The sequence below is a fragment of the Octodon degus genome, unplaced genomic scaffold (genome assembly GCF_000260255.1).
Source record: "Octodon degus isolate 3935 unplaced genomic scaffold, OctDeg1.0 scaffold00176, whole genome shotgun sequence".
Taxonomy (NCBI): domain Eukaryota; kingdom Metazoa; phylum Chordata; class Mammalia; order Rodentia; family Octodontidae; genus Octodon; species Octodon degus.
Window position 1 is genome coordinate 2,764,743 of NW_004524752.1, and position 19,384 is coordinate 2,784,126.

At 35.7% G+C, this 19,384-nt stretch overlaps 1 protein-coding gene across 1 annotated transcript in view; it reads right to left on the bottom strand.

The window, feature by feature from the left end:
* The window catches only part of Cep350 (centrosomal protein 350), a 198,064-nt gene that overhangs the window by 36,129 nt on the left and 142,551 nt on the right, over positions 1 to 19,384 (bottom strand). The window contains exons 27-28 of the mRNA XM_004643465.2: positions 13,803 to 14,002; positions 1,230 to 1,441 (exon numbers count right to left, since the gene is read on the bottom strand). Coding sequence (XP_004643522.1) covers positions 1,230 to 1,441; positions 13,803 to 14,002 — 412 coding nt within the window. The remainder of the gene's footprint in view (positions 1 to 1,229; positions 1,442 to 13,802; positions 14,003 to 19,384) is intronic.

Below are 19,384 nucleotides of genomic sequence, written 5' to 3' on the forward strand. Positions count from 1 at the left end.
TTATTTAGGACAGTGTTTACCAGGTCTACAGGGTCTCACTACATAGATCACTCTAGTGAGTCTCCTGTTTTCACCTCCCAAGCGCTGGGATTACAGGCACATGCCACCAAGCCCAGTCTCAATCCAAGTCTCACACACCCTGGGGGAGGGGCGGGCACTGCACACCCAGAATTAAATCCCAGCCACTGCACTCTGCCTAAGTAGGTGCTTTAGTCCACTGAGCTATCTGGCTGGCCCCATGACTGATTCTTCAACAGGGGACTTGCAGCTAATTCTTTATATCCATGTTAAAAATGAAGACTTTCAAAAAAGATACTCTATTTTTAAAAAACTGTGTTCACAAAATATTTAATGTTGCTATGTTAATAATCCCTTGATACATTTTATAAAATCAAGTCTATAAAGTTTCTATAGTGAGTTTTTATCATCAATTTTTTTGCCTCTAAGGTGTAAAGAGTTAAAGACAGTGTAGAAAATATTATTCTAAAAATTATTTTTAATCTTTTATTTATTTATTTGGTATAGGGTTGCACTACACAGCTTGCACTCATAGTGATCCTCCTGTCTCAGCCTCCCTAGTGCTGGAATTACAAGTGTACACCACCACGTCCAGTTTCAGTGGTTGGCCTGATGTATCAGGGTTTCGGTGTCTGGCACAGCATGTGGTACTGGTGATTGAACCTGGGTCCTTATGCTTGCAAGGCAGGCACTTAGACTGTCAAGCTATCTCCCCAGTCTGAAAATCTTACTCTAATAAATAGCACTATTCTAACTTAGAATCAAATATTGTAGATTAGCTTTAAAGAGATAACAATATTAATTTTATTCTGACTATGAGTGAGTAAGCAGTCATTAAATTATAACATAGGAATTCTGGTATGATTTAAGATCTTACTGTTTTTTGTAACAAAGCACAGATTTCAGAAAGGACATACACTGTTCCCATCAATTATCTTTATTAAAGATTTTAAAAGTTCATATATATTCAATATTAATAGACTTGAAAGTACATAATTTTGTAACTGCCACTAAAACTGTATTTTATATATTTATAAATCTATGAGTTAACAAAAACTATTTCTATTTAAATGTTATATACTGCATGTTACAAATATGGGTGGTAACTAATGCTGTTAGGAATAATAGAATCGTTAAAATAAATGGTAAAATAATATACCTCATAGACAAGCTTTTACTAAGGAAACTTTAAGATACAAACATTAACTTACATGTTTATTAGGCGAGGTAGAAGATTCTAGTTCCTGTGAATAAACCATTTCTTCTGTAAGTATACTGTGATCTGGACTCCCTTGCTGTTCCTGCACTACAGACTCAGGTGTTACATTTATACCAGCAGGGCTGCCTAATTCTTCTGGAATCGAGCTTTCACTGTTCAGATGAGAGTAGGAAGGTAATGGAGATTCCTCCTCACTTACTACTTCTAGAAAAAAAGAGTGAGAAAAAGAAAAAAAATACAAAAAAGCAAAAAATTTTCAGTGGAGAAATTCAAAACTTACACTTCACATTTGTACTTAGCTTAAAATAACAAGTAGCATCTGGATATAACTTTTTTATTTTGTCACAACACATACTATAGTTTGTTAAAGAACTTTGGCTCACACCAATGAGGAAGGATAGCTATCACATACAACCAACAACGACAGTGATTGACAATGTTAACCATGAGAATGCAGAGCAAGTATGACTCTCATATGTTCCTTTGGCAATGAAAAGTGGTCCAACCATTTTGGAAAATAGTCTGGTAATATTTGAAAAAGTTCAGGGCAAGTGATATTCTATAGCCTAGCAAATCAGTTCGTAGGGATACATCCTATAGAAATCTTGCCTACGTAAAACAAACTTTCTGGTAGGAGAGGTAAAATAGTCAAAAACTGGAAGAAAACCAAATTATCTGGTGACAGTATGTTGACTACATTGTGGTGTATTTATACAGTGGTATATACACAGCATTACAAATGAAGGAGCCATTGATACAAGCATTGATGCAGGTATACTATGCATTCTATTGGCACTTTCAGGATTTGTACCATTGGCTTGCCACCAAAATTTCCAGACTACTGTGGATTCTGTTCTTTCAAGGAAAACAAAAATATGTTTGACACTAGACAGTAAAGTTTTGACTGACACTTGCAAAATCTTAAAAATACACATTGCTTTGTTTCTTTGCCTCTACAGTTATACTGCGCCCAAAGGATTAGGTTGTACCATACTCTGGGTAAGTGATACCATTGCTTAAACATTTTTAAGGTCTGCAATATTCTGCTGAACCTGAAAATACAGTTTGCTAAAAAATAAAAAAAAATGATATACACTTCAGAAAAATGAAAACAGCATGTTTTTTTTTGTTGTTGTTGTTTGTTTTTTAAAGATGGTGTTAAAAAAAAAAAAAAAAAAAGAGGCTGGGGAGATAGCTCAGTGGAATAAGCGCTTCCCTGGCAAGCGTAAGGGCCTGAGTTCAATCCCCGGTTCCACAAAATAAATAAATAAATAAATAAATAAATAATAAAAAAATAAATAAATAAAGATGGTGTTACTTTCACGGGGGACCCTAGAGGATGTCATATAGTACAGAAAACCCACTAACTGGCCTTAGAGAAGAAAATGAAAATACACATGTAGCAATCTCAATAACCAAGGTTACCCAAGCAGCAGTTCATCATACAAATAAATATATGGAAATAATGGCCATTTTGAGCACCTCTCATAATTATAGAGGTCAAAGGTAACTTATACTAACCTCATGATGTCTCAATAAATTTAGTATTAAAATATTTATACAAGTTTTTCTTTTCTGAAGTGTGTATACATTTTTTGGTAGACTCTATAAAATAAGTTTAGCAAAAATAGTAAGTATTTGTATCCCAAATGGTATTTCACTTTAAGAAACTGGATGACATGACATTTAAAAGCCACTTCCAGGGCCGGCGACATAGCTCAGCAGACTAAGCACCTGCTTAGGCAAGCTTAGGGAGCGGGATTCAATCCCACATGCCATGCTGGCCTGGATCCCAGGCATGCTGAGCCGGTCATCTAGACAAGGCATGATGGCACGTGCCTGTAATCTCAGCACTGGGGAGTCTGAAAACAGGAGATCATCACGAGTATGAGCTGCATGGTAAGAACCTGTACCAAATACATTATTTAAAAAAAAAAAAAAAAAAGTCACTTCCCTTTTGGGGCAGCACTAGGGATCAAATGCAGGGCCTTGAGAAGGTTTGGCAAGGACTGTGTTACTGAGCTACATCCTTAGCCCTAAAAATTAACTTCTAAACGTTATATATTATAGCATAATCAGAACAGTTGAACAAATGAATGAATGAATGAATTCTAAACATAAAGAATAACTCATTTATGCCACAGTAATATCTGGGTACAACTGAAAATGGTTTAGAAAATGTCTACATTTTAGGTAGACAGGAATGGACTCCTTTACATTTCTACTCTATAACTCTCAATACAGACATTTGATTTTTGTTGGACAACAGTAAAACATACAATGATTAAAAATTTAAACTAGGTGGGACTCAGGAGACCTGCATTCTGTGGGCCCAGTACACACAGTTGCAGAGATTGCCTGGTGTCATTGAAGAACTCTGGTGGCTTCTGGGCAGCCTGTGGGACTCTGGTAAGCCCTGACCTTCCTTAGTCCCCAGCCTGTAGGTGTGGAACTTCTGCTGGTGCTGGTCCAAACTTTTAAGAATTTAGGAGGACTCTAAGTGGCCTGCAGGACTCAGGAGAGCGGATTCAGGAGAGCTGCGATCTCTGGGCCCAGCACAAGCAGGTGCAGAGCTTTCCTGGAGCCATTTAAGAACTTTGGCAGACTCTGGGCAGCCTGTGGGGCTCTATCTGGGTGATTACTTGAAGCTTCGAGAATGTCAAAACCCAGGAGCAAAAAGGAAATCTCAATCCTCAAGCCCATCCAGAACAAATCCAGGAGAAAAAAGCATATAAAAGTACTTGGAAATCACACACCTGAAATGACAGCAACTGAAGAAAAGGAACAAGACCATCAGGCTACATAAGAAATAAGGGCAGAAATAATCTCTCAGGTCCAAAAAGAAAGGACAACAATAGTGAAAGAATTGCTCAGCACAGCTAAAGAAGACATAGAAAAATAGAGGGGAATAGAAAAATGATGGAAACACTGAATGAACAATATAAGAAAGAATTAGAATGCATGAAAAAGATTCAAACAGATATCCATTAGGAACTCCACTGAAAGCTGGCAAAACAGCTAGAATGAAACTGCAGATAGACTTTCAGACTTTGCAGATTGTGTTGCAGCTAATGAACATGAACTAAAAGATCTCTTAAAACTAACAAACTGCTTAGGCAGAGCGCAGTGGCTGTGGTTCAATCCCTGGCATGCTGTGCCGGCCGTACTCCTGGAGTGCACTGAAACAGACTGAGACTGGGCCTGGTGGCACGCACCTGTAATCCCAGCACTTGGGAGGCTGAAAACAGAAGAATCACTATGAGTCCAATCTACAGAGGGAGACCCTATACAAACTGGAGACCCTGCAGACCCTGTACCAAACACATTAAAAACAAAAACAAAAACAAAAACAAAAAAACCTAACAAGGGACCAGGAAATAACAATTCAGCAGCTACAAGACAATGCAAAGAAAAATAATATAAGAATAATAGGTGTCAAAATGAAGGAGTGGAAGACAACACAAATGACATAAAAAGAATATATGGGAAGTACTAGCAGAAAATTTTCACGGGGCCGGGGAGATGACTCAGTGGAATAAGCACTTGCCTGGCAAGCATAAGGGCCTGAGTTCAATCCCTGGTTCCACCAAAAAGAAAAGAAAAGAAAATTTTCAAAACATGAGAAAAAAACCTGACATCTATGAGTGAGGCATACTGAACTGCACACAGTCATAATCACAATAAATCTACACCTAGACACATAATAATCAAGATCTCAGAAATTTAGCAAAAGAATCGACTATTAAAAGCTGCTAAAGAAAAGAAACAGATCACTTACAGTAGAAAGCCCATCCAAATCAAATATTTAGCAACACAAACCATCAAATCAAGAAGAGTTTGGACCTCTTCCTCTTCCTGTGAGCGGCCTTAGGTGACCTGTGAAAATGGTTCGCTACCTTCTTGACCCAGAAAACCCCACAAAATCATGCAAATCAAGAGGCTCAAATTTTCGCATTCACTTTAAGAACATGTGTGAAACTGCCCAGGCCATCAAGGGTATGCATATCCGAAAGGCCACCAAGTATCCCAAGGATGTCACATTAAAGAAGCAACACGTATCATTCTGGTGTTACAATGGTGGAGTTGGTAGGTGTGCCCAGGCCAAACAGAGGGGCTGGACACAGGGTTGGTGGCCCAAAAAGAGTGCCGAATTTTGGCTGCACATGCTTAAAAATGCAGAGAGTAATGCTGAACTTAAGGGTTTAGATGTAGATTCTCTGGTTATTGAACATATCCAGGTGAACAAAGAACCCAAGAGATGCGCTGCCGTACTTATAGAGCTCATGGCCGGATTAATCCATGCATGAGCTCCCCCTGCCATATTGAGATGATCCTTACTGAAAAGAAACAAATTGCTCCCAAACGAAAAGGAAGTTGCACAGAAGAAAAAGATATCCCAGAAGAAACTGAAGAAACAAAAACTGATGGCACGGGAATAAAGCATAAAATAAATGCAAATAAAATTTAAAAAAAAAGAAGAGTTTGGAGTTATATATTTCACATCCTGAAAGAAAATAACTGCCAATCCAGATTGAGGTACCCTGCAAAGCTATCTCTCAAATTCTGTGGCAAAATAAGATCCTTCCATGACAAAGAACAACTGAAAAAATTCATGACCACCAAAGCAACACTCCAGAGTATTGGCAGGTATTCTACAAAGAGCCAAAAACAACCACAGCTTCAAGAACAACAGAAAGGATACACAAAATGAAGCAAGTAATTAATAAAAGGGAAAAAGTATGGAACTTATAGCAGGAAAATAACATAACAAAGACTAGCCAATATGTATGTTTTAACCATTAATGTAAATGCCCTCAATTCACCAATGAAAAAAAACAGACTAGCAGAGTGGATTAAGAAACAAAATCCAACAATATATTGCATACAAGACACATTTAACTCAAAAGGAAATTCATAGACTAAAAGTCAAATGATGGAAAACAATCCTCTATGCCACAGGAAATCAGAAAAAAGGAGGGGTAGCTATCCTGGTTGCTGACAATATTAACTTCAAACCAAAAATCATCTGAAGAAAAAGAAGATCACTACATACTAATTAACGGAAAACTGCAAGAGGAAGAGATAATAATTATAAATATATATGCACTCAATATAGGAGCACCCTCCTACATAAGACAAATTTTAACAGACATGAAAAATCAAATGGGCAATAACACAATAGTAATGGGGGACTTTAACATACCACTGTCACAAAAGATAGACCAACTAGGCAAAAACTAGCAAAGAAATAACAGAACTAAACCCAACTTGTACAGAAATTGACGTAGTAGACCTTTACAGAGTGTTTCATCCAGTAACAACAGAATACACATTCTTCTCAGCTGCACACAGGACATTCTGTCAAACAGACCACATACTAGCACACAGAGCACTCTTAAGTAAATGCAAAGCAACTGAAATTATTCCATGCATACTACCTGATCACTATGCAATAAAACTGGAAATTATTGCCAAAAGAAACTACAAAAACACACGGAAATTAAATAACCTCCTAAATAATCAGTGGGTCACAAATGAAATCAAACAAGAAATTAAAAATATTTATAATCAAACAAAAATGCAGATACGTGATGAAACCTGTAGGATGCAATGAAAGCTGTCTTAAGAGGAAATTTTATAGCAGTAAATTTGCACATTAGAAAAACAGAACAAGCCCAAATAAATGATCTTATGGTACACCACAAGCTCCTAGAAAAAGAAGAGCAAGTCAAGGCCAAAGCCCAAAGAAGACAGGAAATTATAAAGATCAGAGCAGAAATTAATGCAATGGAGATGAAAAAAATAATATAAAGAATAGATAAATCAAATAGTTGGTTCTTTGAATTTGTAATGTATGTATTGTATGTTACCCTGTTTTTGTCTTTTTTGCCTTTTTTTTTTTTTTCCAGGGTCTCACTACTAGATCAGATTTGTAGTGATCTGTCTGTTTACAGCCTCTCAAGAGCTGGGATTACAAGTGTGTGCCACCACACCCACTCTCAATTGCCCTCTCTGGCCCCTGGCCCCTGAGCCTGCTTGCAGGCACTTTAATCTGCTGAGCTATTTGGCAGGCCCTTTTTATCTTTATTTCTGATTTTTGTTCCTGCTTTTGTTTTTACTCTTCAAAATAAAATAAAATTAAAGTTAAAAAAAAGAGCTGGTTCTTTAAAAGAATAAAATTGAGAAACCCCTAGCCAACCTAATCAAAAAAAGACAAAACCCAAATTGATGCAATAAAGAATGAAAAGGGTGAAATAACTGGACCCTACAGAAATTTATTTATTTATTTATTTATTTACCTACAGAAATTTAGGGATCATCAATACCTATTTCCAAAATCTTTACTCTCACAGGATGGAAAACACAGAGGAAACAGTTTCCTAGATACATATGAAATGTCAAAGCTAGCCCTACCCCCAGGGTGGGCTGAGCCTGACAAACAAACAAACAATAAATAGTCTATAGAGAATTGAATAGATGGTCTATATCTCAACCTGATAAAACCCATTGATGACAAGCCAACAGCCAACATCATACTAAATGGGCAAAAACTGAAGCCCTTTACTTTAAAATTAGGAACAAGACAAGGAAGTCTACTGTCTCCACTCCTATTCAATATAGTTTTGGAAACATTAACCAGAGCAGTTTAGACAAGAGAAATAAAAGGAATAAGGACTGGAAAAGAAGCAGCAAAATTTATTTGCAGGTGACATGATACTCTACATAGAGGACACCAAATACTCCACCAAGAGTTTTGTCGATATAATCACCAAATTCAGCAACATAGCAGGATACAAAGTCAACACCCAAAGATCAGTAGCATTTTTGTATACAAAGAATGAACACACTGAGAGAGAAATTAGGGAAAGCATACTTTTCACAATAGCATTCCCCAAAAATGAAATACTTAGGAATCAATCTCACAAAGGACATAAAAGATTTATACAGTGAAAAAGAAAATTTATACAGTGAAAATTATGGTACTCTGAGAAAAGAGATTACAGAGGATCTGAGAAAATGGAAAATAGTCCATGCTCCTAGATAGGAAGAACAAACATTGTGAAAACAGCCATACTTCCAAAATTGCTATATAGATTCAATGCAATCCTGATTAAAACACCATTAGTGTATCTCACAGAGGTAGAGAAAAGTTTCCTCACATTCATTTGGAACCAGAAGAGACCCAGAACATCAAAAGTAATCCTGGGAAACAAAAGACAGGAGGCAACACAATTCCTGACCTGAAGTTATACTATAAAGCTACTGTGATAAAATCAGCATGGTATTAGCATACAGACAGACCAGAAGATCAGTGCAACAGATTAGAAGATGCAGACACAACTGTACACATACTCAGCTACCTTACTTTTGATAAAAGGGCCAAACAGACTCACTGGAAGAAAGAGAGTCTCTTTAATAAATGGTGCTAGAAAAACTGGCTTTCCACATGCCAAAGGCTAAAACTCGGCCCATGCCTATCACCATGCACAAAGCTACAATCACAATGGATCAAAGATTTAAATATTAAAACAGAAACACTAAATCTTCTGAAGGAAAATATAGGTAGAAATTTTAAAAGACACAGGGGTAGGTAGAGAGTTCGTGAACAGAAATCAAACTGCATGGTATATACTTCAAAGAATCAACAACTGGGATCTCATTTTTTTGAAAAATTTTTGTATTTCAAAGAAAATCTCCAACAGAGTAAAAAGCATACCAACAAAGTGGGAAAAAATTATAACCAATTGTCCCTCACACAAAGGCTGTCTATCTAGAACATAAAAAGAACTAAAAAAAAAAAAAAACAAAAAACTCCAAATTGAAAGACCCAATCCAAAAATGAGCAACTGAGATGAATATACACTTCTCAGAGGAAGAAATAAAAATGGCAAGTAAATATATGAAAAATGTTCAACATCATTGGTCATTCAAGAAATACAAATTAAAACAACACTAAGATTCCATCTCACCCCAGAAAGAATGGCTAAAATCAAAAGCCAGCCAATAACAAATGCTGAAGAGGCTGTGGAGAAAAAGGAACCCTTTTGCACTGTTGGTGGGAGTGCAGACTGGTTCAACAATCACTATGGAAATCAGTGTGGAGATTCCTTCAAAAGCTAGGATTGGAGTTTCCCTTTAAGCCAGCTATTCCCCTCCTGGGTATTTTTCCAGAAGAACTGAAAACCTTATACCACAGTGATATATGTGCACCCATGTTCACAGCAGTGCAATTTGTTAATAGCTAAGTCTTAGAAACAACCCAGATGCCCATCAACTGAACATGGATAAGGAAGATGTGGTATTTTTATACAATGAAGTTTTATTCAGCTATAAAACAAGATAAATTTGAGTCCTGTCGGTAAATGGATTTAACTAGAGAACACACTCTTCAGAGAAATAAATCAGACGTGCATGTGCAAGCATTGTATTGCCTGCTTAGTGTGAGAACCTGAAAGAGAAAAATGGAATCTGAAGGATACAATAGACACTGGTAAAAGGGAATGAACTTATTCAGAAATAAATAGTTACTGAGTTGAGGTGAAGGATACAAGGGTGGGGGGAAAAGATATAGCTATGTAAATAGCGGGATGATTTTGACAACTGTACTGTGCATTTCTGCTGGTTTAAGGAAAGAAGCAGTTAATGTTCTAATTTGTTTTATCTCCCTTTTTCAACTGTTTGCACTTTTTCTCTTCTTAATTTCTTACACATTTCTTCCTTCCAATTTTACATGCATATATCTGCTAATATGAATAACTGGTTTGAAGAACAACAATATGTATTACAACAAATACTGTGAAATTCATATTACTTTACGTGAAAATCTGTACCACTTGTAATTTTTTTTTTAATTCTAATTTGTACTCTTTAAAAATAAAAAGATTAAAAAAATTAGGGGCCAGGGAGATGGCTCAATGGATGAAGCACTTGCCTGGCAAGTGCAAGGGCCTGAGTTCAATCCCCAGTTACACCAAAAAAAAAAAAAAAAATTCAAACTATATAAAAACTAGGAGAAAATGAAAGTCATCAGAACTGCTATCTCTTCCAATCAGAGGTTTATATAGAAGAAATTTTTTTTTTTTTGTCTTTTTCCCCAGATTAAAAACTTTAAAAATAGTAGCTGGGCATGTTGGTTTATTCCTGAAACCCAGCACTTGCAAGACTGTCGCAAGAGGATCACCATTGAGTTCAAAGCCAGCCTGGGCAGAATATAAGGATGTAAGTGACTACTTCACATACTCATCTCCAACCACTACCACTTGTCCAACCCATATATCTCAAAGGTAAACTAGTGGTGGCCAATTCTGGTTAGAGTGTGAGCCTTTACAGACCTTTCCCCATATTCTTTGACTCTGTAAAATTATTTTTTGGTTCTTGTTGCTGTTTTGAGACAGGGTCTCGCTATGTAATTCAGGCTGCCCTTGAACTCATTTTGTAGCCCCAGCTGGTCTCAAATTGGTAAATCTTACTGCCTCAGCCTCCCAAGTGCTGGGATTATAGGCATACACAACCATGCTTGGTTTTAAAATTACTTTTTAGGGGCTGGCCAGATAGCTCAGTGGCCTAAAGCACCTGCTTAGGCAATGCAGGGACTGGGGTTGATCTCCAACATGCTGTGCCGGGCCCCGCCCACAGAGCATGCTGAGACAGGACTGAGACTGGTGTGGTGGTGTGCACTTGTAATCCCAGCACTTGGGAGGCTGAAAACAGGAGGATCACTACAAGTGTGATCTGTGTAGTAAGACCCTGCAGACTCTGTACTAAATACATTTAAAAAATTACTTTTTAAAGTCATGGTAAACCACAAAACTATCATAATCATTTTAAAAGATATGGTTCAGTAGCATTAAGTACATTTATATTGTGTGCAACCATCACTACTATCCTCTCCAGAATTTTATCATCATCAAGTTCTGTAACTGTAATTCTCCATCCTCCAGATCCCCGGACCCTGGCCATCATCCTTCTACTGTCTGTCTATTGATCTCACTAAATAGCTTATTTCACTTATTAAAATAGCCTCAACATTCATTTATGTTGTAGCATTGTCAGAATTTCTTTTCTACGGTTGAATATACTCCATCACGTGTCTGCTACATCTGAATATCAATGCACATTTGGAGTAGCTTTCATCTTTTGGCTACTGTAAGTGTTATGGTTTGTGTATAGTTGTCCCCAGAAAGCCTCATGCAGTCTTGGGGCAGTTTCTGGAGTTTGTGATTGATTATTGTGGGTGTGGATGCTGCACTTGCCCAGAGGAAGGTAATTTGCATTTCAATGTAAGGAGAGAAGACAAGCTAGCTGCTTGAGTTGCTGCTATCTCTCCCCTTTTGCTCTTGCTCTTTGCCTCCACTATGAAAGGTTGCCCTCTGCATGTGCTACTCTGCCTTGGAGCCAGCTGAATATAGACTGAAACCTCCAGTAACTGTGAGCTAAATAAAATTTTCCTTCCTTCAATTTGGGTGTTGGGTATTTGTTCCAGCAATGAAAGAAGAGTAACTAAGACAGTAACGCTGCTATAAACATGATTATACAAATATTTGAGAACCTGTTTTTTTTTTTTATAATGTACTTAGTATAGGGTCTCCAAGATCTCATTATACAGATCAGACTCATAGTAATTCTCCTCTTTTCAGCCTCCCAAGTGTTGGGAATACAAGCGCACACTACCATGTCCAGTCTCAGTTGCTATTTCAGTGTGCTCCAGGGACAGGGTCAGCATGCTAGGGATCCAATCCAGGTCTGCCTAAGCAGGCGCTTTGAGAACTGTTTCAAATCTTTTGAGTATACATCTAGAAGTGGAGCTGCTGGCACTCATCACAATTCTACTTTAGGATTTAACTGTTTATAAAGAAACTATAACCTCCTCTGCACAAATATTTGAATTTCTCCATATTTTTGCCAACACACATACCCACACACACACACACACACACACTTTTTAAAATGTATTTTAGCGCAGGGTCTACAGGGTCTCACTACACAGACAGGACTTGTAGTGATTCACCTGTTTTCAGCCTCACAAATTCTGGGATTACAGGCGTGGGCCACCACACTGAGTCTCAATTCCAGTCTCAGCTGATCTGAGGGGCGGGGCCAGCAAGGTATGCCAGGGATCAAACCCAACCCGATACGCTCTGCCAAAGCAGGTACTTTAGTCCCCTGAGCTATCTGGCCAGCCCTACACACACACACACACACACACACACACACACACACACAGAGTAGTGAGGACCTCAAAGAGTTTTATCTTATGTAGTTATGGTTATATGCATCACTATTTACACACACTAGAAAGTAAAAAATGTTTCAAATAGTAATTTATTTAAAAATCACTAATAAATCTATTACATGTTAGTATAGATAGCACTTTTAAACATTCAAAATATATTTTTCTATAAAAGTTTAGTGAGAATGTTTTCCACTTTATTTACTTATTTATTTAGGCAAAACTGGGGATTAACTCAGACCGTTGTGCTTGCCAGGCAAGCACTTATTCTACTGAGCCAGTTCCCTGGCCCCTCCACTTTATTAATACTATTAATGTCTATCATGAGACAACAATGCTTGTATCTGCTTCTATAGTCAATATTTGTTTCAATAAACGTTTTAGTTGAAGCATATGAAGAAAAATCCTTTCTCACAGATATCTAGCCAGAAAAGAGCTTTTTAAAGAGTCTTTATAATTATTGATATTCTTTTTGATGTATATCAAAACTTGACAAGTAGCAGTTTCTTAAATGTTAACTATAATATGGATCCTGAAATTACATCAATAGACTTATGATTTGTTACATTAAAATCTAGCCACCGATTATATATTAATCATATTGATTTCTTTTAATTTTTGCTTATGATCTCTATTTTTTAAAAATTTTTTAATCATATTGATTTAAAATAGACATATTTGTTGAGGTGCAGCACAGTTGGTTGAGTCTGCCTAGCATGCATGAGGACCTGAGCTAACAAAAAAGTAAAAATACTATATGCCTGGTTTTTTTCCCCTTTGTATGTCTAATGGACTGTTAATGCCAGAGGAGATCTTTATAAAGTTATAAAGATCTTTATAGTTACTGGGGTACAATTTCTTTAATTGCCAAAGGAGTAAGAAGGTTCTCATTTTCCAACTGACAAAACTTAAGTACGTTCGTTCGGGGGCCTGGCCCTAGCTCAGGCCTTTAAGTGGCTGCTTCCACAAAGCTGTCAGCCTCAGGTTGCTGGAGTTCGAACCTCACACCTCTCCAGCTGGCCAAAAGTGCCCTGAAGGCATTCGAGGAACAAAAAAAAAAAAAAAAAAAAAAAAAAAAAAGAAAAAAAACCTTAAGTACGTTCTTTTTTCTTGAAGAATTTACTTATTTCTTCCAAGTTTTCATGTTTGTACTGACAGTCATCATACATTCTTATCTTTCTGAGTTATGCAGCATGTATAGTTGTACTGACTTCACCTTTAATCATTAACATTTTAAAATGAAATGGCATCTTTCAAATATGTTAAGTTTATAGTCTGAACAGTATATGTCTTTCAAATATATTAGTTTATAATCTCAACAGTATTTATTATTACCTTTCTGCTCTGTTCTCTGGTCTTCCAGTTCTTTCTTAGGAGTTTTGGATTTTATTAATTCTTTGTCCCAGGCAGCCAAAGCTTGTTTTTCCATTTGGCGAATTTCAGCTTCTTCTGCATCTAAACGTCGCTTCCACTCCAGGAGCTCTTCTGCATGTTGTCGCCGCTGCATTAATTTTTGTTCTCGTTTTGTCAGAAACCTATGATCACACCATAAAGACCAGTCAGAGAAGAAGCCTACAGGCAGAGCTCCTTTTGAAAGCTGTCTCTCAGCACCTTAACAAGTTGTACAGGAGCAGAACATTCGCACTATTTTCCTCTCTAGAAAAGTATGAAATGACAAAGTTTGATAAGTTGACTTATTCAGAAAATGAGAGACTTTATGTTTTACTTATAATGTTTGATAAGATTAGCACAGGAAAAATACTACTAAATTTAGAAAATCTTTGGGATATATGGACAATCATGACTACAAAGGTGTCATTTTTATAGGTGGTCCTTTTTCACAATAAAAGACATAAGAAATTTATTCTCAAAGCTCAGACCAGAAAATACACAAAACCCAAAACAACAAAGACTGAAAATAACAAAAATAAAGCCCACAACTCCAAAACAAGCAAGCAAACAAAAGCATGTTTATATCCCTTTTCAAAATTTGTCTGGCTTTGCTTCAGTTGTAGTCAGTTTGGTTCCCATTACCCAAGAAATAGAATGTTAGGTGATAAATCATTCTTTTATATAGAAAACACAGCACCAGTCAAATGTCTTATTGAGTGAAAGATGTATTAAATGTATAAAATTTCTCAATTTAACCCAATCTCTGAAATTAAATAGCCAATCATCTTAAATCCAAAAAGTTAAGAGAAATTACTAATCTGATTGATTATATCAGAGGCTACAAATAAATTCTTCAAATGTAGATGTCACATCTAAATGAAAGATAAGCTGCTCCTATTATTGGTGTTAGATCTACAGCAGTAACTAGCCAACAAAAATGCATTCACATATCCAACCATCAGTCAAAAGCACAAGAAGAAGAGTCATTTCACTTCTTGAATAATCATCACATCAAATTAATAGTAAAATCTACATATTTGACAAGAGGCCTCCACACTATTAAAAAATAAAGTGAAAAAAAAAAAAAGCAAACAAAACATAAAGAACAGAGCATGCTCTATCAAAGAGTGCACTTAAAAAGGTGCAGTTACCTGACCAACTGGTTGTAGATATACAGCTGGAATTTGGGATGAAGGTTGGGAAAACAGACACTGAGAGAGGCCCAGTGATGAGACGTAAAGACAGAGAAGAAGTAGTGAACAGGAGAGCAGTGTCTACAAAATAAGGAGGAAGATTATAAAAACCAAGAGATCAAGAGGCAGGAAGAATGAGAAAGGGAAAGTGTAAGGGCTAAGTGAAGAATTTTCAATATGCTCCCTAACAACATTATAAAATATTCAGTTAAAGCAAATGTTATACTATGCATGGCATAAAAAATGTACTTCTACAGATTAGTAATTTCTGAATAAACATGACTTTCTTTTCAAATACTGCTTAATCATTCATTTATATCTCAGTTAAATCTAGTTATCTGTGATTAAGGTAATAAGAAGTACAATGTGGGTCTAAGTAAGTTTTCAAATAAGCTTTAAAACAAGAATATAATTATGGCTATGAACCTCATTTATCAGCAATTCTACATACATACGCAAACCTGAGCAACTGATTTTTAAATGTGCCTTGTTACGTACTTTAAGTTTGAAATTAAATAAAAAGTACAGTTTTCCTCACTTAACCTTACCCTCATCATCTACTTTCAAAATAATGTAATTCAGTAAAACAAATTAAAGAAAAATACCTTCTTAACCTCTAAACATAAAACTATTAACAGGATCTATTGGAGTTATCTTGTTCACTCTAATAAATGCCCACCTAAATAATACTATTGAAATAAATACCCATTTTATTAAATATCAGGGTACACATTAAGAATAAAGTGAGCTGGTCTCAACAACACTGTCAGTTAAAAGTATGCAATGGACAGCTCAATTATAAGGACAAAGGAAAGAAGAAAATTCCATGTTATGTTATATACGTTATATACGTTTTTAAAGTATATGTGCTTCCAAAGTAAGCATTATATACATTTTTAAAAGCCCAATTTTCTTCTTTTGCAGTAGTGAACAGATCATTAAATATGTATATGAAAGGACAAATAATTCAGAAAGGTTAACTGTCTTTGACAGAGCATGCTCCTGTTCACATGCACACAACTCATACATCAAGGCAACATTTATTGCCTTGGAAGGGCAAGGAGTGGTATCAATATGCCTAGAAGTGAGAAAATCTAGTATAAAAATCCAGCAACATACTGTAACGTTAAGAAGTATGTTTAATCTTGTTTATAAATACCTTTAGATAACAGACCGCTTCAACGTCTGTTTTCTTCCATATAATACTTTATCTACCTTTTATTTATACACACACACACACACACACACACACACACACACACACCTGGATTGCCTGGATTTTCTGCACAGAAGTTCAAACAAAAATATTTTTGCAAATTTTAGTAAGACATTGTAATTTTCCTTGCCATTCTTTATGAATAAACTTATTTTGATGCCAATTATCAAAATATTATGCAAAAACAAATGTATATAGCAAAAGGTTAAAAAAATCTACTCAAAATGTTCAAGCATCACCCACCCTCTTGAGTACATAACTGCTAAATGCATGCATGACCTAGTACAAAAGGTAAAATAACATCGGCACATGTGAAATAAACTATAAAAATATGCAAAAGTTAAATTTCTTACCTAGTCCAATATAGAGAATAATTTTCTCTATTAGGACAAGAAATGGCATTTACTTTTCATTTATAAAATTTATTAAGCATCAAAAGCTCTAGCTTAAAAATGAGAAATATGTAATATAAAATGAAAACAAGAAAACAGTGTAAGTTTAACTTAATCATAACATTACGATTTCTTTCCAGAAACTTATTTCCTTATTTAATATAAATGTGTGCTAGAAATAACAATTTTTTTCCTCTTTATTTAAAAAAAATAAAAGTACTAAAAATATTAGAAAGGATTCAGAATTTCACTAAACAAAAGAATAGGAATTCAACAATGGTTGCTGTATTGCATAATGTTATTTTCAAATTAGTTTAGATTACCAGATATAAACATGCAAAATTAGTAAGTTTAAAAATTATAGGAAATTAAAAAGGAGAGGAAAAAAATTTAAGCATTAATTGCTCCTTTCCATAGATTAGCAGAAATTAGCAGTATAATTATCCAAGCTATCTATCCTCTGCATATAGATAAATATCTTTTTTCTTTCTTCTTTTTCTTCGACCCAGTTTATCATTCCCTTTGAACAGAGTCTTTCTCTTTCACAGTATCTGTTGTATCTTTCAGATTTTATTTATTCTTTAGGGTTCTTGCACTAGCAGGCAAATGCAATGTTTGCACATACAGGTCAGATTTATTTCACTTACCAATATGGTCTCTAGTTGCATCCATTTACCTTTAAAGCCTGAAATTTATCTTTTTTTATAGCTGAGTAACATATTGTGTAAAAATGCAATACTTTTTAAATCTATTCCTCAGTTGATGGGCATTTGGGGTGTTTCCAAGATTTAGCTATGACAAATTGTGCTGCTATAAACATGGGTGCACATATATTGCTGTGGTATGTTTTGAGTGGAATAACTTTAATTTTAAAAAAGCTCAATATTCTTTATAGTTGATGCCAAGGCATGGCCCAATAGGGATTTTGGTAGTAACAGAATACTGGGCTAGCATTAGAATATAATTTACTATGAAAATAATTATTTTTCTAATATTTGAATTTAGGGAATAACTGATTAATTTGCCTTTTTTTATAGTGGGAACTGAACTGATAACCTCATGCTAGCCAGGGAGGCACAGTGCTGCTGAGCTATATCCTCATCCTAATTTGCTTTTTTAAAAAACATATTTAGTACCAGGTCTACAGGGTCTCACTACACAGATCGGACTTGTATTGATCGTTCCTGTTTTCCAGCCTCCCAAGTGCTGGGATTACAGACACCCAGTCTCAATTGCTGTTTTTGCTTGCCCTGGGGGAGGGGCCGGCATGGCAGGTGATCAAACCCCCAGCCCCTGCGTCTGCCTAAGCAGGTGCTTTAGTTGGCTGAAATATCTGGCTGGCCCCCTTAATTTGCTTTGTGTGTGTGTGTGTGTGTGTGTGTGTGTGTGTAACCGGGGATTGAACTCAGGCCCTTGTGCTTGTTAATTTGCTCTTGAAGTCATACTTTTACACAAATTTATACTGCACTGATACATGGGGTCCAGTACTGAGGCATTCAGCATTTTCCTAGTTTCGATAAATACTATTTAGAAGGATGAATTTCTGTCAAGGCAACCTTTAGTCATCAATGTAGCTTTCAAAAATTTATGAAGATGAAAGCAGATTAAATGTTAGCTGGCTGAAAGCTAGAGAGCAGAATATTGGTTCTAGGTTTTTTTTTTTTGTTTTTTTTTTTGCGGAACTGGGGATTGAACTCAGGCCCTTTGTGCTTACCAGGGAAGCGCTTATTCTACTGAGCCATCTCCATGGCTGTCATTTTGCTATGTGTCATGACTTGGGTCAAGTCACTTAATCTCTCTGGGTCTCAAATTTATTCATATTAGACAAAGGGACAACCTTATGAGCCCTTCTAGTTCTAAAAGTTTATGCCTCTTTTTCCACCTTTCTTCAAACTTCAACACACTGTTAGACTATGTGACATAAGATTTTTTTTTCTCCCACTGGGCTAATGCAATTAGGATAGTAATCCAACTGATTATAAAAAATGCTATAAAGAAACAAAATTGTCTAAACTTTACCTACTTATTTACTAATTTATTTACTCACTTATTCATTTTATTTAATTTTGTAGTTCTGGGTATTGAACCCAGGACCTTCATACTTAAGCTACATTCCCAGCCCTTCTTATTTTTAAGAAAGAGTGTCATTAAGTTGCTAAGATGCCAGGTTATCCAGGTTGGGCTGAAACTTGCTGTCCTCTTCTATTAGCCTCCCAAAGTGCTGTGATTACAGGCATGTACCACCAAGCCAAATTTAAACTTTAAGTGAACTTCAAGGTCTAAAATTCAATTCTAAAAAAAAAAAAAAAAAATGAATAAAATTCAATTCTGATAGATACAAAACAAAAGAAACAAAAATTTAATACTTTAAATAATTTTATAAAATCTGGATTTGTAATCCTTTAATTCTATATAGTTGTAAGTAAAATGAAACACAAAACTTTAAATTTTTTAAGTAGATTATTTCAAATCTTTAATAATATTCAAAAAGAGAAGAAAACAGAAACATACTATCAGAACTTATTTACCTACTACATTTTGACTACAGCCTTTTCTGAGCAACTGTTGTCAATTTAATTTTTTTATTTTATTTTTTTTTTAATTTGCATGTACTTCTTTTTTTTTTTTTTATTTATTTTTTTTTATTTATTACATTTATTTATTGTGTGTGTGTGTGGCCAGCTCAGCCCACCAGGGGGCGGGTCTGGCTGGCATGTGGTGCTG